The sequence below is a fragment of the Protopterus annectens genome, chromosome 9.part0, assembly GCF_019279795.1.
Source record: "Protopterus annectens isolate FY-2018-M chromosome 9.part0, PAN1.0, whole genome shotgun sequence".
Classification (NCBI taxonomy): Eukaryota; Metazoa; Chordata; order Ceratodontiformes; family Protopteridae; genus Protopterus; species Protopterus annectens.
This window is the reverse complement of record NC_056743.1, coordinates 885,484,622-885,506,494: the sequence shown is the minus strand read 5'-3', so window position 1 is coordinate 885,506,494 and position 21,873 is coordinate 885,484,622. Positions and strand designations below refer to the sequence as shown.

Sequence of the window (21,873 nt, the reverse complement as noted above, 5' to 3'; positions counted from 1 at the left end):
GGCAGGCAGCTGACCTTTGGGACAGGAAGATTCTGCTATAGCACCCTACTCCAGCAACTTAAGATGATGGCTCTCCAAGTAAATGGACAAGGAGAAGAGAAATACAAAAGGTCTTTGGGACAACGACTTGGCAGACAGAACACTGCATACGGTTGTGTGAAACACCCAAACAGAACAGACAGTAGTTGTGATGACCTTTATGGGGAATCTGCCTCCCACACTGATATTTTCCTTTTCTGGATGACATGTAAACTCACAAAAATGAAACAGAGAAAAATATAACAAACCCCAATGGGGTACTTATCTGAAACATGGCTCTGTAACCAGCACAGGAGGAGGAGTGTTCAGAACGAAGACCAATGACGGCATTCAGACTGACAGCAAAGACGTTCTGAGGTATGTATGTCCATACATCATCTTTATGCCCTACAACTTGAGCAGGACGCATACATGTGATGTATGACATCTATAAAATCCTAAGCCGTTGGTATACTGGCCGGACATTGAGCTACCCTTGACAGGGAATCCCTTTTGTAAAGGATACTGCAACAGTGACATAGAAAAGGACATCATGCAACAGTCAAGAAGAGGATCCTAAAAGAAAGGACACCTCCCATATACCTTCCCTTCAGATCCACTACAGAACAATCATGGTCCACCTGAACAGTGCAAAGGACTAGTCTCCAGGGTGCCTTACCAGAATCAACAGCTGCCTTTATTCAGCAGAGGGATTGCACTAAGGTTCTGGCTGCTGGCTCCATCACCAGAATGAGACTATATTGTGACTCCCAGCCCAGAAGCTAGAGGCTTCCAAGGAGAAGGTGTCTGGCCAAAGATAGGGAGTAGACACAGCCCCCCCACAACCTAAAACACCATTCTGTCAAGTCATGAAAAGGAAGGCAACAATGAACTGCTATAAAATGCCAAAGACTTTTTTTGCCCAGGAAAATACAGATCTAGAGCTAGAGTGGTAACTGGTGCGCCCCGCTCCTCTAGGACTGGAAATCATTGAGGGAAGCAGTACCTCTAGATTAAAAACAAAACACAGAAACTAGCAATCAGAATCTGTGAAAATAAGTGCAATGGGGAACCAAACAGAACCCTGAGGTAAAGTGGCAATTGAGAAGCACTGACCAGTCTGTCTTACTGAGCCTGGACAACCCTCATGCCCAGCTAAAAGTGAGAACGACTTGCCATCCAGGGGAATGAAACAGCCAGCAGGGAGCAAAGCCCACTACTTACAAACAGAAGTTCCCTTTCTTCCCCTTCCCAAGAATAATGACACCCAGAAGGATGGGACAGGGAAGGGTTTAAAACTAATCAAGCTACTATGCACAGCAAGCAGTCAGACAACTGAAACATCAAACAGCCTCTCCATAACCTAGGAAAGGGGAAGACACACAAAGTTTGGAGGAAACTAAAGCCCAATTCCTGATAAAGGGTGTAAGAAAAGCCAGCATTCTCAGGGACCTCCTCCATTCAGGCCCAGGACAGATTAGAACCTAAAGATCTGCTCTAGAACATACTAAACTAGCAACTGATAACCTGCTGCCTGTAACTGTTTGCCTGGGCTGGTTCAGACAATAACAATGGACACAGTGAACCTGGCAATATTTACCAGAAGTAAAGTAAGCTCCATGGTGCAGATGGATAAAGCCCCAAGGTTTGACCTAGATAATGTGGGATTGACTAGTAATGGCGAGAGGAGCAATTAGCTAGGGCAGGAGGATATAAGCAGCTAATGCAAGCCTGCCCTTTCACAGGTAAGAAGGTGAAAAGGTCTACTGACACACTGACATCAGGGGTAGGCGAGGAGATACAGCACACAGAATGTGGGCCCATATGTGTGCTTCATTCTGCCAAGTAGCACATATGCACTGCAGCCATCATTCCCACTTTAATGGAAGCATGCCTGTACTTCAGGGATGATGTGATGTTCCCACATTGGGCCAGTAATCAAGGAGCCTGAATCCCCGCCACTGACACTGGAGAGGGACGCTCACCTGGAATAAAAATTGATACACTCAGTATTTCCAGATGCAGACCTCTTTGCATCACGCACAATTTCCCTTAAGAGCTCACAGGGAACATGCTCAGTCCAGGGGCTGGTTCCTCTCTATATTCTGCTCCAGACACACACACACACACACAGACACGCGCGCACACAGACACGCGCGCACACACAGACATGCGCGCACACACAGACACGCGCGCACACACAGACACGCGCGCACACACAGACACGCGCGCACACACAGACACGCGCGCACACACAGACACGTGCACACACACAGACACGTGCACAGACACAGACACACACACAGACACATGCACATTTCATTTCCACATACACACACCCGGGAAAGGCTGGCACAGATTCACCTGATGTGACCCCCTTCTGCCCAGACCATAAAGTAGTTATCACTGCCACCAGAACCCCTGCCAGCTACTTTAAGCTTCTTACAATGGTACCCAATTACACTGAGGGAAATTAATATTAATGCAAATGGTAATGCTGACCAAACAGCAAGGCTTTAAGGAATGCCCTGAGTTCTCACCAAATACATATGTGCAATTACTCTCAAAACTTAAACATTTTTCTAAAAAGACCAGCCACAATGGCAAGTTTAAATATTAATAAATAATAAATAAAAGAACAATCTAGTTACAGTAAACACCAAAGTTACTGTCAGTGGGAATATTAAAAATAAAACTAATGGAAAGCTTCACACAGTTATAGAAAAACAGCATTTAGCTAATCTCACTATCTATTCCCGATTGACTAAAATAATTACTGTTCCTAGTTACTGAATAGAGCAAGGCAAGATGTGCGAGTGGTCCTGTTAGATCCAAGACAGAATACAGAATGCTGCTCAGACTTCAGTCTCTCCTAATATTAAAACATTATTTCTGTACAGAATGACATCACACACATCTGGACATTTGACTCTGTTTCCCACACTATCCTCCATCACTAGAAGCTACCAGGGTTTTAGCACCTATGTGTTACAATACACACAGAGCTTTGCTCAGATGTGGTGCAGCTGCTGGAAGTCATAAAGCCATAAAACCATTTCACTTTTCCTACAGGAGCTACCAAGTATTCTCTAGCACAGAGATTGCATCTCTGGCCCCATTCAAAAATGTGGGATAACATCTTTACGCCTTAACCCATAAAGTAATTTAATTTCAAGAATATGGTGGATTAAGATTAGATTAACCACTTCACTTCCAGTATATGTTGTTACAATGTATACATTTAAATAGCTACCATAATGCTCATACATTTCCTTTCCTTCCAGCAGGGCACACTGTTGATACATTTTAACACAAGCAAACCTCACAAATAAATTTTCAGTATAAGCATCTGTACAAATCAAGTTTGATATACAAATGACGTATAATTAGTTACAAATTTCCAACTAGCTGTGCTGGCATAAGTTACAAATCCACTGCTTTATTTTTCCTGGCATGCCTTGCAGTACCTCCTATCATCACAGATGGCATAGCAGGCCTCTACTTTGGCCAGGAAGTATTTCAAGCCTCTAAAGGGGTGCAGTGAGGGACAGTATCAGAAAACCTCTGATGGCCTCATACTTGACTGGTATTCATCTCTAAAGTGGCAAACAAATGTGTCAAAAGAGGAAGACTCCTATAGTCAAGCAGGCACATCTGTTAAAATATTTACCTGAGATAAAGGGGAGTACAAATCCATGTTATGCTTAGTGGTAGCCAGGAACCACACAAACATTCTCAGCTGCTGTAAATGACAGTATGGGCAGCACACTCTGCATGCTGGGTCTGGAAGTACAGCACATGCTTAACGACAGCAGTATACATCACTTCACTGGACAGGAGAGCTGAATCATCACCACCAGGATGAAGGTCAAGCAGCCATACACTCTCATCATGAAGGAATGCCACTCCACAGACTTGCCCAACTGCAGTCAAAAATCTCTTAGTCAAGGATGGGGAGTCCCTCAGCAAAGTATGCCCCAGAACAATGGGAATGGGTTAATGCGGAGTGTCTGGGAAGCATCAAGGTTGAGGATGCAGGGGTTCAGTAGTCAACTGGGAGAGGGTACCAAAAAAAGGTGGGAGAAACTATTAAAAATAGCAAACTTGTAACTTAAAGCTAGCATCAATTAAAGTAATGTGCAAAGGACAGTTAGGAAAACCAATGAACACTTGTAACGTGTACAAAGCTGACTCCTTTATTATTAATGATATTCTGCTCTTCACAACTGGCTTAACATGATGTTATTTGGGAAACAGCACTTTTATTTTTATCTCTCCCTGACAAACCTTCTCAAGAAGTGAGAATACATACGTATATATGGGTCTACCTCTAAAACTAGACTCCCAGAATATCGACTTTCACAATGCCGAGATCATAATCACGAAACTATAGAACTTCGAACATCAGCTGTTTACTACAGTAAGTGAACTCTTGTCCAGCATGCCCCTTTCTCCACTGTAGTGCGATCCCGCAGTTGGTATATTTAGTTGGGGGGGGGGTGTAGCCTCCCACCTAAGTGGGTTTTAATTACTTTGGCGCAAGTTTTGTTTGCATTTTGCCAGTATTTGGTTATTGCAAAGAGTCTACATTCGAGGTTCCGCTGTTTCATGATTGTGGTCTCGGCATTCTGAAAGTCGGTCTTCTAGGAGTTTTAGAAGTAGATCCATATATAAATATATATGTATGTGTATATATATACACACACACACACACACACACACAGTTTTTCTGAAATAAGAGTCAAAACACTGCAATTTGATAAAGAAAAAATACTATGCATGAAACTGTTCTATACTGCAACAGATGAAGGGGCTAAAGAAAGGCTAGAAAATTTTCAAATGTGTAAGCTTGTAACTGTCAAACTGACCATTTCATTTGTAAACGTTTGTTTCATTTGTTTTGCTCCTTTCAATGAACAGTGACATAACAAATTCAGTAAGCACTTCTCATATGCAAAACAGACCTGTGTGACACTTTTTTTACAATTGTCCAAGCCTGAGTTCTGAAACATCACAAACAAATGGAAAAAGTTAAGCGAATTTAGTGAGATTAACCCACCTTCACATCCAGAAGCATACATTTTTAAAGCTGGTCTACTGCATTACTCACTTGTTCTTTTCTTTACATCCAGTCCGATCTGGATTCCTTCATCTATAAACGCTACTACTTTCTCAAAGTCTGCTTCTTTAAACTGTCTCGATGTCAGGGCTGGTGCTCCTGCAATCACAGAAGGATAAGGAAATACTTGTCAGATGTAGCAGACACGTACTACAGCCTCAGTGATTTTTGTAATTAAGGAGTCAGTGTCTGACACCACTACTGGAGATCCTCTGACAGACAAAACACATGAACTCCACCTGCATTCATGAAGCTTTTTTTTCTGGTGTCACAGTAAGAAGTATATACTTTTATACAGTATGTCCACTCATACCATGAAGCATTTTCAACAAAGTAGCCAAGGTGCAGTAAACCTGTGAAGTCTATTTATAACACAGCATTTTCTTACAATTTATCAAAGACCTGGCAATTTGTACATGTAATGTGCACAAAGTGAATATAAAGCTTTTCCCCTCATAAGAAAAAAAAGCTGTAAACTGTTTTAGTCCCCTCCCGCAATCACCACTGCTAATCCAGAAAAGAGTTTTGATAATTTAATAATGTGTTACTCATTTCTTAAGGTCTATTAAGATATATGACAGTCTTTGTATGACTGCAAACTGCTGTCACAGCAGGCATGAAGTTGTAAACAAAGCACCATAAGCTTGAAAGGAGAGTGATGAAGCTTTTTACATGTCGAAGCAGGCACTGTGAAGAGACTACTAAAATACACCATTACATTTGGAAAAAATACAGAAGCTTAAAAACAGCATCACTGGCAATATACAAGTGAGGCCCAAAATTTTACCTTGAAGCACATGTTTGCTTTCTTGGCTGCAAATGCTGCCACTTAGTCGAACATGATTTTAAGAAAAAACAAAATTAAACCCCATATACTGTGGTGACTTAACATAAAAAAAACATTTCTGTAGTAAAGCTGTAGGATACTGCTTGTGCTACAGATTCTGATAGCTAGTTCCTAGCTTACCCTGCCAACAATCCCCCCTCAAAACTTACAGTAGCAATGCAAAAAAATAATTCTGCCGTCCATTGCACATCTCTCAACCGCTCCACATTTGGCAAAGCATTCTGATTTTTGCATTAATTTTCATCTGTGTTTCACTGCTCCAGTTTACCCTTTGACAGCTTTTGTGTTCTTTCACTGGCTCAGTAGTAGAACCAATATGAGAGGAGCTTGTCAAAGACAAAACAAAGCCAGTGGAATCAATACCAGCTTCTACCTACATCGTGCAGTCTACTGAATGGACCAATAACACAGTGCAGCTAGAAAAAATGGACTAACAGCACAGTGGACCTCTAGTTACCTTTGCAATTGGTCAGCTTTTCTAGCTATCCTGTGCTACTTATCTGTTCAGTGGACCAACAGCACAGTGTAGCTAGAAAAATAGGCAAACAGCACAGTGGGATTCGAGCTGCCTGCACTATTGGCCCATTTTTCAATTTGCACTGTGCTATTGGTCTGTTGTGAAGGTCAACAGGACAGTGCAGCAAGAATAACAAAACAGCACAGTGGGTATCGAGCTGCCTATACTTCTTTCAGCTTTTTCCCCGGTTAGGAGGGGTCACCACAGCAGATCACCTGTCCGCTCATGATTGGCTGTGGAGTTTTACGGTGTCAAGTTGCCAGCCCGGCGCCCAACCTTCCACAGAAGGCACACACATGCACGCATTCACTCCTAGGGCCAATTTAAAGTGTCCAATCCACCTACAACATGTCTTTGCGATGTGGGAGGAAACCGGAGCACCTGGAGGAAACCCACGGCAACTACATGGAGGACATGCAGACTCCGCACAGAAGGCACCCCAGTCGAGGATCGATCCGGAGAACCTCTTGCTGTAAGGCGGCAATGCTAACCGCTGCACCACTGCGGCCGCCCATTGAGCTGCCTATATTACTGGTCTGTTTTTCCTACCTGCACTGTGCTATTTGTCCATTCAGGGGATGCGGCTGATACCGCAGTTGATTAAAATGAATGTATTTAGCATGTTTCTGCGAGAGTAACTGTTGGAACTGTAACAACAAGCTTGTATAAAGCTGTTTTCTATAATTATGTGAGTTTTTAAGTTTGTAAAAAAAATTTTGGTTCCAGCATCACACTGGAGTTGGGTATTCCACTTTTTGGCCATCTGCTATGATTTCTAAAGGCAGACACTACAATTTGTAATTTTTAGCAATACAGAGGTATGTTATGCCACTTTAAATCTTGATGGAAAGGTCCCACCCTAGACTACTGAGTGCAGTTATGGAGACTTCCACAGAGTAATAATAGACATGACAGAACTAGTTTTGAGGAGAATACAAATGGTTTACAGCCCAAATCAGAAGCCACATAAATCATCCACTTAAAAACTAACATCTACTCTTTAGGAAAGATGACTGGGTGGGTGTACGACAGAAACTTCAAGTGTCAATGGCACAACAGTAGCCCACCTGCCTTTGGTGCTGGAAGACAAGAAGGCTGTGGGTTCTATTCCCACTCTGGGCGACTGGACTGATTACAATGCAGTACACCATTAGGGGTTGCTATACTCCAGAGTGTGTCATCCCTTGGATGAGACATTAAGTTGAGGTCCTACCTGCTTGAGGTGCTGATAGATTGGGTGGATGGAGACGATCCCACAGCACTCATTAAAGAGAGTGAGGAAAGTACCCCCCAGTATCCTGGCTAAATGTCCCTTAGAAATATAAACATCATCCTAGGTTTTACCTGAAAAGGGAACACTAGTCTAGTGGGACAAACTCAGTCAACAAAGGATAAATAGACTTTCAATATTCAAATAGACAAGTGGATACAGTCTTTAAAAAATTCAATGTACAGGAACAAGCAGAAAGAAAGATGGATGGCTCAGGACTGCTACCAAAAAATACTACTTCACAGAAACAGTGGTGACTGGAATAGCTTTACCAAAGAGAAAACACAAACTACTGTCTGAATTCTGTGGTGAATGGGACAGCCATAAGGCCTGCAAGGGAGATTAGTAATTAAGACAAGTAGGACATGCAAACATACAATGAATTATGCACAGACCAAGACAGCCACATGATCTGAGTCAGCTCTGTGCAGTACAGGGATAAAGCTGTGATCAATCTAGATGACACGGGTTCAATTAATTAGCCCCATCAGTGGAACAGCCAGCAGATGAAGGACAGTCATCTACAACTAACAGTGTATGTGGGTAAAAGTTGGAGAGTTATAATGCCACCACTGGGAACCTCCAGATATGTGCTCTGTGTTGAAAGGCATGTACCCCATGCCAAGAACCAGACGAGTCCTTTGCACTCTACACAAGTATTAACAGGTATGAAAAAGGATACATTCTTACTGGGCTCAGGGTAGAAAGCATTACACAGCACATGTCACACAAAGGCATGGGGGAGTCAGCGGACTAAAGAAAAGTGAGCTGATGCTTGTATACTGCCCCACTGCAAGCACGTAAGATGAGGTTACTAACTAATAAACCCCTCTTGGGTAATCTGGAGTGGAAACAAATAGCAGGATGGGGGAATGAATGAGTCAGTATGGTGCTAGGGAAGGACTGATGTTTAAAAGCTTGTTAAGGGGGGGGGGTTGAAAGCTCACAGTACTTCAGAATATTTCTTACATACAAGAAGAGTGCTGTCGTACTTTTACAACAACACATACCAGACAGATGTCTACAAAAGGGAACTACCCAGTGTCTGCTCTCAGTTTCAAATGAAAGCTACTACTATTTCTACTACAAATGCAGGCATTGCAGTTTACTACTATTTTCTTATATAAACTGAGGAATAAAGTTTTAACTCTTTCACTTTTGCTAATGTGAATTTCTGTACCCCATATGACTATTATTCAAATTATACTAATTTACTGATACAAGAATTTGAAAAGAAGGTTACCAGAGTGAAACGGACATCCCTACAAACACCCTGACTTTGAAATCTGTTTCTGTAACTCCCAATAAAATCCAAACTGGTTGCATCTGAAAAAGTGAATTGTTAAAAGTACAGTATTTAGCTCAACCATCCTGCACAATAATAAACACAAACACACACACATACATAAATATATATTACATTTATAATGTGTAACTTCTGTAGTATCTTACACTGTCCCTCAAACAACTGTATACAACTACTCCCTGTTATTTTTCACCCTCACTTGGTTAGATCAGCCTATACTATACACCACTTCACACACTCCCTTCTCAGACAGTCAGTTTACAATAACCCTCCTCTGTAGCTTCCAGAGTCCCCCATGCATCTTACAATTTCAGCCCACTACTGCCCATTTCAGTGCAATCAAGTAGTAAGAGCTTTATCTACTGCACTATTCATTCTTTTCATTCTAGCTTGTCCAGCCACCAGTAAATTTCTTCTCCCTTGTGCTAATAGTTAATCTTCTAATTTTACCCCAATAATGTATTCCCAGTGAATACTTTCTTTTAATGGAAATTATAACCTTCTTCCCTAAACACATGTATTTAACTACCTAGTATTTCCCCTCGACTATCCTTAGTGACTTCACCCATGTAAATAAAGTCTAATTTTATATTTTTTCTTTTGAAGGCATCTCTATGAGTGTTAAACAGACTTGTTAAAGCAGCCACACAAACACATGGATGCAACAAGCCTAAACTCACTTTCTTTGCAGAATTATAAATAATTCCACTTTCACAGGAATTTAACCTATATCGGCAGAAAAATATCTTAATTAAATTCCTATTTCTCAATATACAACACCCTGCAATTTAACTCAAAATTGCTATCAATGTAATATATATTAAATAATCCTTCTTTTTCAATGGAATTCAAAATGTAGTCCACAATTCATCTCCATTACTTTAATTTTTCCTCCCGTCGTTGTTTCACTCTGTCTGCCTTAACATACACAACACCTAAAGCATTTATTCTCACTTCATTAAAGTGTATGAAACCATTTCTATTTCCTCTTTTCCTTATTTAAATGCAGTACCACGCATTGAAAACCATCTGCTACAGATGCCAAAAAGTTTAATATCTTCAACTTGTTCTCCTCTCAGAACTGCATGCACAATTTCCCACATTGCATCTATAAAACCTCTCACTCTGTTGTACTAAAGCATTCATCATTAGTGTAAAGAACACACTGTTCAAACACGAAACTTTCTGCAAGCATTTTTTCATCTCCCGTTTCACCTCCTACCAATTTAAATTTACTGCTATTCGTATTTCCTTACAGATTATTCTGCTCCTATATTATATTCTTGTACTACAAACCATAATGGTTTAAGCTTCAAATCTTCAAATGTTTTTAATATCGCACACTATCATCCTACCTTGTTGTCTCTCTCTCTCATCATATGGCAATTACCACTTCTCTTAGCATTAATATCTCATTAACATCTTTTCCCTTTACTCATTGAACAATGTACAAGCCACCTATTTAATTTTGAATTCAACCTTTCTTGTAAATGTTTTAATAAAATTTCATAATTGGTATTCCACAGTCCAGTGTGCCTCCAGTTGTCCAGGACTGTTTTCTCACCTTAAGACTATTTGAACCACTTTTTCAGTCCACTACTCCTTTTTTCATTCAGTTAACTCTTTTACAAAATACTTCTTCCAACTGTCTTCTTTCTTTTTACAAAACCTATAAATTGTACTACCCTTTCCCAGTGACAACTCTTCATTCATTTTAAAAAAATATTCTATTCAGCTTCTCCAGTGCTGTTTCTTGCAGTCTATTTTGTTCATCTGTTAGTTTACTTGTACTATATCCCATCACACTGCCTTATACATAATTTGTTCAGTCACTACCTTCATCATTTTCTCTTGCTTACACTTAATACACCCACCCACATCTGTTATTCCATCCAACCACAGTTCTTGCTTTTAATCTTTTTAGTCAAAATAAGAATTTATTTTCCTTTTTTTTTCCATTTCACAAATATTTAATTGCCTGAAACGCATTTCTCTTATCCTTTCTTTATAAATCTTAATTTTGTTTCCTCAAACACTCTACCCCTGGTTTTCTAAAGCTCTATGTCCATGCAATATAAGTGCATATACGCGCGTTTTTGTGTGTGTGTGTGTGTGTGTGTGTGTGTGTGTGTGTGTGTGTGTGTGTGTGTGTGTGTGTGTGCACGCACGCTTATACTAGCTAGGGGTACTGGAAGGCAAAAGGGTTCCTTTTTTCATGTCTGATGATTCTTTGGCTAATAAGTCAATATATGGTATCTCAACTTCCTGGCTTCTCAACAGTCTGGTCTTGATGACAGGCTTATTTTAATGAGCTTGCACATCTCAATAACTTGGCTTTTGATAAAATGGATCAGATCCTTAACATTCCATTGTTTCACTGGTATTTACTTAGGTAGTCCTAGAGTCATGACCTTTCCACAATGCATGCTACCTATCAGACAGCAGGGAATGATCCTGAGAAGGCACCAAGATTTGCATGTTATATCTAAGTATGGCTTTTATCACTATCAGTATTACTAGGAGTCTGGCCAGATGGATGAGAAGGACATACAGTGGATATAAAAAGTGTACACACCCCTGTTAAAATGCCAGATTTTTGTGATATAAAAAAATGAGACCACAATAAATCATTTCAAAACGTTTCCCACCTTTAATGTAACCTATAACCTGTACAATTCAAGTGAAAAACAAACAAATCTGTTAGGGGAAAAAATATAACAAATACACAACCAGCTTATTGTACGTTTTTTTAAGTGTGCACACCCTTAAACTAATACTTTGTTGAAGCACCTTTTGATTTAATTACAGCATTCACTCTTCTTGAGTACACACCTGCCATCAATTAAAGAGACTCTGATTAACCCCAAATAAAGTTCAGCTGTCATAGCAGGCTTTTCCTGAAATTTACTCAGTTGCCTGCTACAGCAAAAGCCATGGTTTGCAGAGAGCTTACAAAGTATCAAAGGGATCTCATTGTTGAAAGGTATCAGTCAGGAGAAGTGTGCAAAAAAAATTTCCACAGCATTGGATATATCATGGAACAGAGTGAATCCAGTCATCAAAAAGTGGAGAAAATATGGGACAACAGTGATGTTGCAAAGAACTGGACATCCCTCCAAAAGTGATGAAAAGACAATGTGAAAACTAGTCAGGGAGGCTGTCAAGAGACCTACAGCAACACTGAAGGAGCTGCAGGAATTTCTGGTAAGTACTGGTTGTGTACTATATGTGACAACAATCTCCCATATTCTCCATATATCTGGACTATGGGGTAAGGGTTGCAAGACGGAAGCCTTTTCTTACACAGAAAAACATCCAGGCCTGGCTAAAATCTGCAAAACAATACACTGAGTCTCCCAAAAGCATGTGGGAAAATGTGTTATGGTCTGATGAGACCAAGGTTGAACTTTTTGGCCGCAAATCCAAAAGGTATGTTTGGCACAAAAACAACACTTCACATCACCAAAAGAACACCGTCCCCACAGTAAAGCATGGTGATGGCAGTATCATGCTTTGGGTTGCTTTTCTTCAGCTGGAACTGGGGCTTTAGTCAAGGTGGAGGGAATTATGAACAATTCTAAATACCAGACACTTTTGGCCTAAAACCTTCAGGTGCCTGCTAAAAAGCTGAAGATGAAGAGGAATTTCACCTTTCAACACAACAATGACCCCAAGTATACATCCAAAGCAACAAAAGAATGCCTTCACCAGAAGAAAATTAAAGTTTTGGAATGGCCCAGCCAGAGCCCAGACATAAATCCAATAGAAAATCTGTGGGGTGATCTGAAGAGGGCTGTACACAAGAGATGCCCTAGCAATCTGACAGATTTGGAGCGCTTTTGCAAGGAAGAGTGGCAAATATTGCCAAGTCAAGATGTGCCATGCTGATAGACTCCTATCCAAGAAGACTGAATGCTGTAATTAAATCAAAAGGTGCTTCAACAAAGTATTAGTTTAAGAGTATGCACACTTATGCAACCAGATTATTGTACGTTTTTTATTTTTTATATTTTTTCCCCTAACAGATTTGTTTGTTTTTCAACTGAATTGTACAGGTTATAGGTCACATTAAAGGTGGTAAAATTTTTGAAATGATTTATCGTGGTCTCAATTTTTTATACCCCAAAAACCTGGCATTTTAACAGGGGTATGTAAACTTTTTACATCCGCTGTATAAAAGACTTCAGCAGCTCATATGTATAGATAGTTAACATCCAGGATGCTTTTAACTTCATAAGGTCAAGCTCTGCCTACTGACACCAACAAATAAATATTAGCCTCACTACATTATATTAGGTTATAGGATAGGACACCCTCATCTCTCAGTGATGGATAGAGTCTGATTAAGAGAACCACTATAGACAGCACTTACAAGAGTTAAGAGACTTTTGCTTGGTCTCAGAAAACATGATTTCACTGCCATGTTTGGACAGTCGAGGAAAGAAAGAATAGTAGAGTTCTGTTAGTGGCTGAGGGATAGCAATGATGAAAAAGAGGCACACCTAGGAGATGAACAGTGGGAAGCTGCAGAATGGAAATAGTCTGAATCCAAGTGTGAAAGGGAAGAAACTGGACTAAATGTCAAAATTAAGACAAGAAGCCATTAAACTAATCCAAGGTGGGGTATACGCACAGAATGAAGAAAAATACAAGGTATAGTGAAAGAAATTAAGATGGAATAAAAAAGAAAAATGCAGGGCTCTCTATAATTTGACACTTGGCAATGCTAAGAGCCTTGGTAACACCAGAGTTATGAGTGTTCTCTCCTTCAAGATTTTAAAACAGCTACTTTTTTTTTAATTTAAAACAGCAGTGTCTGTATTCCAATATTTCTTAAGCTGAGCAAAATGTATTTATTATAAAAAGAGTCTCTGTAACAAAATGAGTCAGCTGCAATATCACAGAAGGAGCCACTGACACTGTACATATAACACAAGCGTGGGCTATGTGGGACAGGGACTGAAATTCAATGATTTCCTGATTTACCCAACACTGAAATGACTGGAAGACCTATGGAAGTGACAGCACTATACAGACAGAAAGGGATAAAGCAAAGTGATCATATCAGTGAAGAACAGGAACGGCAGAATAACATGTTTAACATGAATCCAGGGATGCTGTAAGGAAGCAGGTGCCCAGATCGTTCATAAACGGGGGCACGGAGGAAGCACTAGTATATGCTCTTACTAGCAAATACTCCTACCCCTTGTAACAAAAACAAACAGCTTTCTCTTGTACAGATTTTGTACACAATTGTTAGAAAAATAATTACAGCAAGCTTAAAAAATGAAATACCACCAAATTACAAGGACTTTATTTTTAGCAAACAATGGTGACTAAGTTTATGAATTCGATGACATTAAAAAACAGTCAAAATCTAATTGATGGAAGAACTTGCTATTACTTCTCAACAAATATGACAACTAGTCAACCATGTCACTGAATGCTAATAATGTACACGTTTCTGTTTAATATTTTAATTTCCATTGTAAAGAATTTCCTTTTTCTCTTGTTTGTTCATTTGTATGTTGCAATAGAAAAATAAAAAAAAAATAATGTACAAAAAGTGAGTTGGGGAGGCAATAAAGGCAGGGAGAAAAAAGCTAAAGATTTCCCTGCTTTGTAAGGCCTCAGTCCAAAGGGTCAAGTCAGACGTCTGGGAAAGGCTGAAGCAAAAGATTACGGACACTATCCAAACTCTGGCTGATAGCAGGCCGCTGTGAAGTGGACTACACAATTAAAAAGCAAATCAACAAATGTATAAGGCTGCCATAGAGAACAAAGACTAACAGTGGCTGTATGCAATGACTAATATAAAGGAATGTAGCCAGATGCCCTTTCAGTAAATTTGTAAGGGGTGTAGGGCTTTGGAAGGGTGCTGTGGTACAGGAAGAAATACCAATTTTCGGTGGTTTATTTTAGTATTTACAAAAATCTCAGGATGCCAAGTGTGGGTAGATAGGATGGTAACAGATGTTAAAATGAAAAAGGAGCCAGAAGAATTTCATGGATAAGGGCAGATGGTCTTGATAAGCCCTATCTGGCTCCTTGTTTACTTTAAACACCTGCTCCCATCCTACCTACATACCTACCTCCGTAGGCATACAGGATCTGGCAGTCAGTGCCAAGGATTAAAGCTCTGACTTGTCAATGAGATGCTTCCTGAGCCAGGGGCACACGGTTTAAATATTTCTGCTTTTACTTGCCACTGCGTGTACTTGAGCAAGTCACTTAACCAGACAGTGCTTTGGGGCAACTAAGAATTAGGCTAGGCTCTTTAATGGTCTTCTGGACTGACTGCCTAGTAACTACCTATTAGCCTACTCTTCTTAGAGCTCGAGGAATTAGAAGCAAATTTTAGTGACTACCAGCTAAACCATACAGCTGCAGGCTGAAGGGTGATTAGAATAGCCCTCTTTGACAAAGTTAAATGTAGGAAATGAAGGGAAATTCTAGGCCTGCTCATCTTACTTCCAGCCCAAGTAAAGTTACAGAACAATTCTCTAGGGCAGAATGACAGAGTAATTCTTCTCAACAGCCAGCAGTATGGGTCCTGTCAGTGCAGCTGACCGACAAGTGCAACACCATCATAATGAGCAGAAGTAACCCCCCTCTGTAAGCTGCATCTGGACCTCAGCAAGGTGTGTGGCACTTAGCCTAAAGGAAGGCTGCTAAGAAAGTTAAAGGGTATGGCCGCAAAACCTGAGAAAGACAGTGTGGTTGACCAGAGACAGGGGGGGGGGGGGCTAATAAAAGCCAATTTCTTAAAGACAACAACTACCAGTGAACCATGGGACTTGGCACTACTGTTAACCCTACATTAAATATTTCTGCTGTAGATCTCAGATGGGGTCAGACACAAGATAAAACAGCTCCCATATGCAGTTGTTGCTGGAAAGCTGCAACTCTAGCAAGATTAGGTGATGCCTGCTGCTTGTGCTAACTGGCAGTTGCTGGGGTTTGACTTTTAACAAAAGTGAAAGGGTTAAGTACTTTTCTGGGGAAAAACAAGGAGAACATGCATGCTGGAAGGAGTGAGTCTAGGAATGAAAGATGCAAAAAGAATTGTAATGGTTAGAATGACCCCACAGTAGTATCCCAAAGCATAGTGTGAAACAGCATTGGTGAAAGCACAAATGAGTAAGAGTGTAGGAGTGTGGAGGAGAGAAGAGAAGTAAAGTTAGCTTCAGTCCAGTCTATCTACACTGTGAACGACAGATTAGGCTGGAAGAATGTACGCAGCTGTCAAAATGGCGAGGGGGACTACAACGTGAAGAAAAGCTCAGAAGACTTTGCAGATACACACTGAAAAAATGAAAAGGGGAACATAACTTGGATCCCATATTATATGGGGCAAAGTAGGACAGTGCAGCTGAAAGACGGTTAGAAGGGGTCTCAGCAACAAGGGGAATGGTGACAATTCAAGACTGATTCAAGAAATTCTATCTGACTTAGTGGGTTCTGGAATAAATGCTTGTCAGACAAAGCAAAGTGGAAATAAACCAAGAAATTTAAGAGTACCTATGGCAAATGCAGTAGTTAAAGGGACGGGGCAGCTCTAGAGGTGCTACAAGCAATATCTGGAGGGACATGGGGAAATATTACATATAGCCTCCATCAGCACCTACAAACTTTCATAACTATTCGAACATAAATTCAAAAACATGATCACAAGATTAATGCAGGCATGAACAATCCTTCACATTTAGTTATGAATAACACTCAGCTTGCAAAGGTGCTACCCTTCAGAAGCATCTGTAGCTGGACTCGTATGTATTTAGCACAAAGTAAAGCTGACTAACTCCTTTGTGTACCCACATTACATGTATGTATCCAAATTATGTTGGTGTAAAACCCAACATTAACTTATTCTTCAACATGCTATTCTACCCAGAAACCCAAGTGACACTATTTTTGTTTTCCAAATGGAATAATATGGCATTTCTTTCAAGGCTCGAAACCAATGCATTACTCAATTTTTTTCAGTAGATTTTCTCAAGAGCTTGGTGGAGTTGGCATGCCCTCTCCAGAAAAGGCATCATTTGTGGATCAGGTTCTGGCATATTTCAGTGGATACACGACTGCCCTCAAACAAGCCTACACATTTTATGATAGCTGATGACATTGCATACATTTTATCTTAACAGCTTAGTCTCCCAGAACAATGCTAGAGCATGCTCAGAAAGTCAAAGTTACATCATCTAAAGTTTGCAGAGTTGGAGCTCTCCTGTGCTGGGATTATCAAAGACTAGCTCAGTGCATTCAACCCTTTATGCAACTCAATAATTATTTTCCAATTGAATATTGAAAACTTTATCAGGCTAGCCAATTAGGAATCCATTGGCATAAAAGGTAGGCAATATATATGAACCTCCACATACCACCACAGCCACCCTCAAATGCTGATCTCAGAATGGCTTTGCATGACCTCCTGTGCTGGAATTACCAATTTTTGAACGTTAATATTAAAAATGCATCAGTAAATTTCATGCCATATGCTACACTCTCACATCCTTTCATCATCACACCTGGATGTTGGTGATGCTGGTTCACTGTACAGAGTGGAGCAGAAGAATACCATCTCCATAAGCAACAGCATGAGATATAAAATAAGCATCAGAATATAAGTCCTTAGCAATAACTGACGGCTGTGCAAAGATGATGCCACAAACGACTGCTTCCTCACCACAGGCAAACCCAGGAAGTAAAACCATGAACAGTTTTGGCAAATGACTAGAAAGAGGTTCTGATCAGACACACCTCTGTTAACCTGCACAGTGCAGAAAAAGCCAAGAGTTAGGGCAGACATCTCAAACCAAACCATGCAGATATTTGCTCACCACTTCTATTTCTACCAAACTAGCACAAATCTACTCTGAAAGACAAACACCAAACCCAAACATACAACAGAGAATTGACACTGACCCAAAGATAAAAAAACAGGCAAAGGGAATGCAGTTCAAACAGCATGATAGCAAATTTATATACAATTCTTAATACAATATTTTGCTTCTTTGAACTCCGAACGCAATGCACATATAAACTAAAACACAATGTGTTGATTCACAGAGCACTGAAAACTATTTTTCACACAAAGTAGCCTCTCGGTTTATGCCTTCATAGATCTACAAGAACAACTTTTCACAATCACAGATATAAAAGAAGAAACCAACAATCAGAAACAAGACCTAATTTAATACAAGCAAATCACCCGATTATATACTTAACCTGAATCTTTAAATACTATTATATCAGTGTGTAATATACAACAATTAAACCACGTTAACATATAAATAATGCCATTACAATAAACATTTTATGTTTAACTCACTATTTAACCCTCCTGGTTGTAACATTTCATATATATCAATAGGCTACGATTCTTTCTTTAATAAAACATCTGAAACATTTAAAAACAAATCTGAGTTTCAACAATCAAATAATACCCAGTGGTCAATCAAACATACTTTCAATTATGTTCATCATTAAACTGCAACACTACCAAAATGACTAACATTATTCTTTATACTCTCTTAGATGTTCTTGAACGCTGTTCCTAACTTGCCTCCTTGATTGTCCTATGTAGGATTTTCCACATGGATACAGCAAGGCATAAAGAACAGCTTCCTGATAACATTTCCTACTCTTATGAAAGTTCAAGAATAAACCATTTACAAAGGAGTCTGATATGCAAAAAACAGAACTATTACATACCCACAACTCTTCTTCAGCAAGATAACTACTTATAAATCATCTCAGCTATACCAGGTGAATAAGAAATCTTTAATTCTAGCTTAGACAAGGTATCATCAAACTTAAAAAGATACCGATACTTTTACAAAATCCTAGACACTCCTTCCATAAAAGGAGCATATCTGGTAAAGTACACTTCCTTCCTTGTGAAGACTCCATTTTAACCTATTCTCTTCAGATCTTCATTTAAATCCTTTACATTCTTTCTGTTCTAATTTACTACGAGAAAAGGTCAGCTGATCACATGAATAACCCCCTCCCCAAAAGTCTCTGCACAATTTCACCTATCACCTTCTCAAATTCACTATCAATATGGCTGTACCTCTTATAAATTCACTGGAGGGATTCAATAAGATGGCTATGACATGCACATGATGCATGCAAACAGGTGTTTGCAGAGCAAGGTACAGTATCTATACCCTTCAGAAATACAGAATTTTTTAAATCTTAAAATAGATGCTCTGTATATATATATATATATATATATATATATCTCACAGGTAAAAGATACACCAAATCCATTATTCCACTGTAAACAATCAAACAACAATAAAATCATTTGGATCCCCTTTGTTATAAAGAATAAATAATCAGAAAACCTCTTAGAAAAAAATGACATTCTCTTTACAGTAATCATCCTGATATACATCACTACCTCCTTACATCTGCCCTTGAATAAGTTTGCCTAACTAGGGGCAAATCGTACCTCCATTGCAGTCCCCAAAATTGGTTTATAATATGCATGCCCAAAAAAAATAATTATGAGAAAAACCAAAATCAAAAAGTTGCAAACTTTACTAGGACCCTGGGATATCACTAAAATAAAAAGAAAATTACTTGCAAGCCTTTACCGTGAGAAATGGATGAATACAAGCAACACATGTTTACTGTAACTAAAAAACAAGAATAATGACAGCTGACTAACAATCTCTTGTAAAAAAAAGAAGTCAGCAATTCATATATACTATACGAGCACTAGCATTAAACATGACATCAGCGGTGAGAGTTTATTAACCCAGCTATTTACATGTAACTCATTCACAATCAGACTATCCTTGTGAACTTGTAGTGCTTTTCTCTGCCTACATAAGCTACAAATTATAAGTCAAATTCACCTTTAATGGCACCTACCAATCACTATTACTTACCTAACCTTAGTCCTCCTGGAGTCAGAGCACTTTTGTCGCCTGTACAGGTGTTCTTGTTAGCGGTGACAGAGACCAGCTCAAGCACCCGCTCAGCTCTTGCTCCATCTATTCCTTTTGGCCTTAGATCTACCAACACGAGATGATTGTCTGTCCCACCTAAAGCAGAAAAAAATGTTAAAAATTCCATGGATGGTACTTCTAAAAGTCTTAAAATTGTGGTCTTCCTAAATTTCCTGCAAGGGGCATTTTTACAAATGTATTTGCCCTTCACAGCCATTTCTACCATTTCCTTCACTTCTGAAGAATTCATAGTGACAATGGCTTTTGCTAAGAATGGTCAACAAATCATACCATTGCTATTCTGCTGTTAATCTGGCCAGTTGTCAGACAGCTATGATTACAGCCAACACTGCTGCAGTTTATACAAACTTGCAGAGAAAACATCTTAAACAATAAAGATCTGCATGCCATTAATATTTCCCAGACTATTTAACTATCCACTGTATTTCTTTTCTTCCACCACTTATTTTTTCACCAATAGTAGTACAAAGGAATCACGGTGTTCTTAAAGCTTAATTTTTATTTTTAGAATTCTAGACTACATGGACATGCTAACAGATAAAGTTCACCTTTAAGTCTCAACAACTACAATGCATGCCTAGTAACAGTCTACGTAAGGGTACTGTATACTGAATACTACTGCATTCTCCTTTAAGCTGCACATTCAGGCATTTCAGACTTGGCAAATTCTTAAAATATCCACAGGCTTGCAACCCTCTCCCAAAACAGCTCAAAAACAATTCAAGCATAATTCTCATGGATTCTTCTAGCCAGGCTCATGTATGACAGGACATCAAAGTTAAGTGCACAAAAACACTGGAATACTGCATATGCCCTCAGTGTCATAAGGTTCCTTTTAGGCATCTGTAACCTAACCTAAAAAGTGAAAGTTTACAATACAATAAGGCCAAATGGGAATTTCTTCTTTTTAGACCTGCTCAGATTCTGTACACCACCTTCCATGGACTTGGTCATTTACTTTGTATATACGTCATTCTTCTGGATAACGTATCCACTGGTGGACGGAATTGTGTGAGCATTACATACAAAACATGCAGCAGTCAAAGTATCCAATTCCTGACAGAGTTACCTGACACCAAAGTATAGCCTCTCTGCAGCAGCGCCGTCGCCATGGCCTTTGAGTTTTTCAGTACTTGCTGGGCGTATTCCACAAACATTGGGGAACTGGACTAGAAAAACAAATGAACCAGGAGTGACTGAGACAGTTTTGTACAAGTGATGCCATTAACTTATTTTCGTGAGGTGAGCTAAAAGCTAAACTAGATATAAAGATTTCAAAATTCTTTAAACCACTATAACTATCCTCTTTAAACCAGGATTTGAAGCTTTGTGTTCAACTTAAGTGCTCAAAAATCTTTATAATTTAATTGAGGTACTAATTGAGTTATATTTTCTATCTGCCAACATTCACATTTACAGTACTGCCACTCATAAATTTCATATGTTCCAGAAATATAGGGCTGACCATTAGTTTGCTTCACAATTCTGCAGCGTCACTTTCAAAAGCTTGTTACATAGGAAGCAGAATTGCAGCCAGATTGAGAGACACATGCTTCTAATTCTTCCAAAATGTACAAATGCTTACAATATTGATGTTCATAGTGGTGTCTCAAACTAAAACATGCCCCTAATTCCTGGCGTTTCTTTCTGCTTTTTGATGCAGAAAACTACAACTAACCACAAATCTAAAAGCCATCCAGCTCTCTGCATACAGTCTATGAATGTAAGCTCTGCTTATACTCCCTTGCAAAATGGCTCCACTACCTTTACCCAACAGGCCCATTCGTTCAGATATGGAGTGAAAGCTAGGTAAC

The 21,873-nt window shown here is 39.5% G+C and overlaps 1 protein-coding gene across 1 annotated transcript in view; it reads right to left on the bottom strand.

The window, feature by feature from the left end:
* Positions 1-21,873, bottom strand: part of SHMT2 (serine hydroxymethyltransferase 2) — a 212,304-nt gene that overhangs the window by 42,196 nt on the left and 148,235 nt on the right. The window contains exons 7-9 of the mRNA XM_044083621.1: positions 21,129-21,228; positions 19,979-20,134; positions 5,129-5,236 (exon numbers count right to left, since the gene is read on the bottom strand). Of these exons, the coding sequence (XP_043939556.1) occupies positions 5,129-5,236; positions 19,979-20,134; positions 21,129-21,228 (364 nt within the window). The remainder of the gene's footprint in view (positions 1-5,128; positions 5,237-19,978; positions 20,135-21,128; positions 21,229-21,873) is intronic.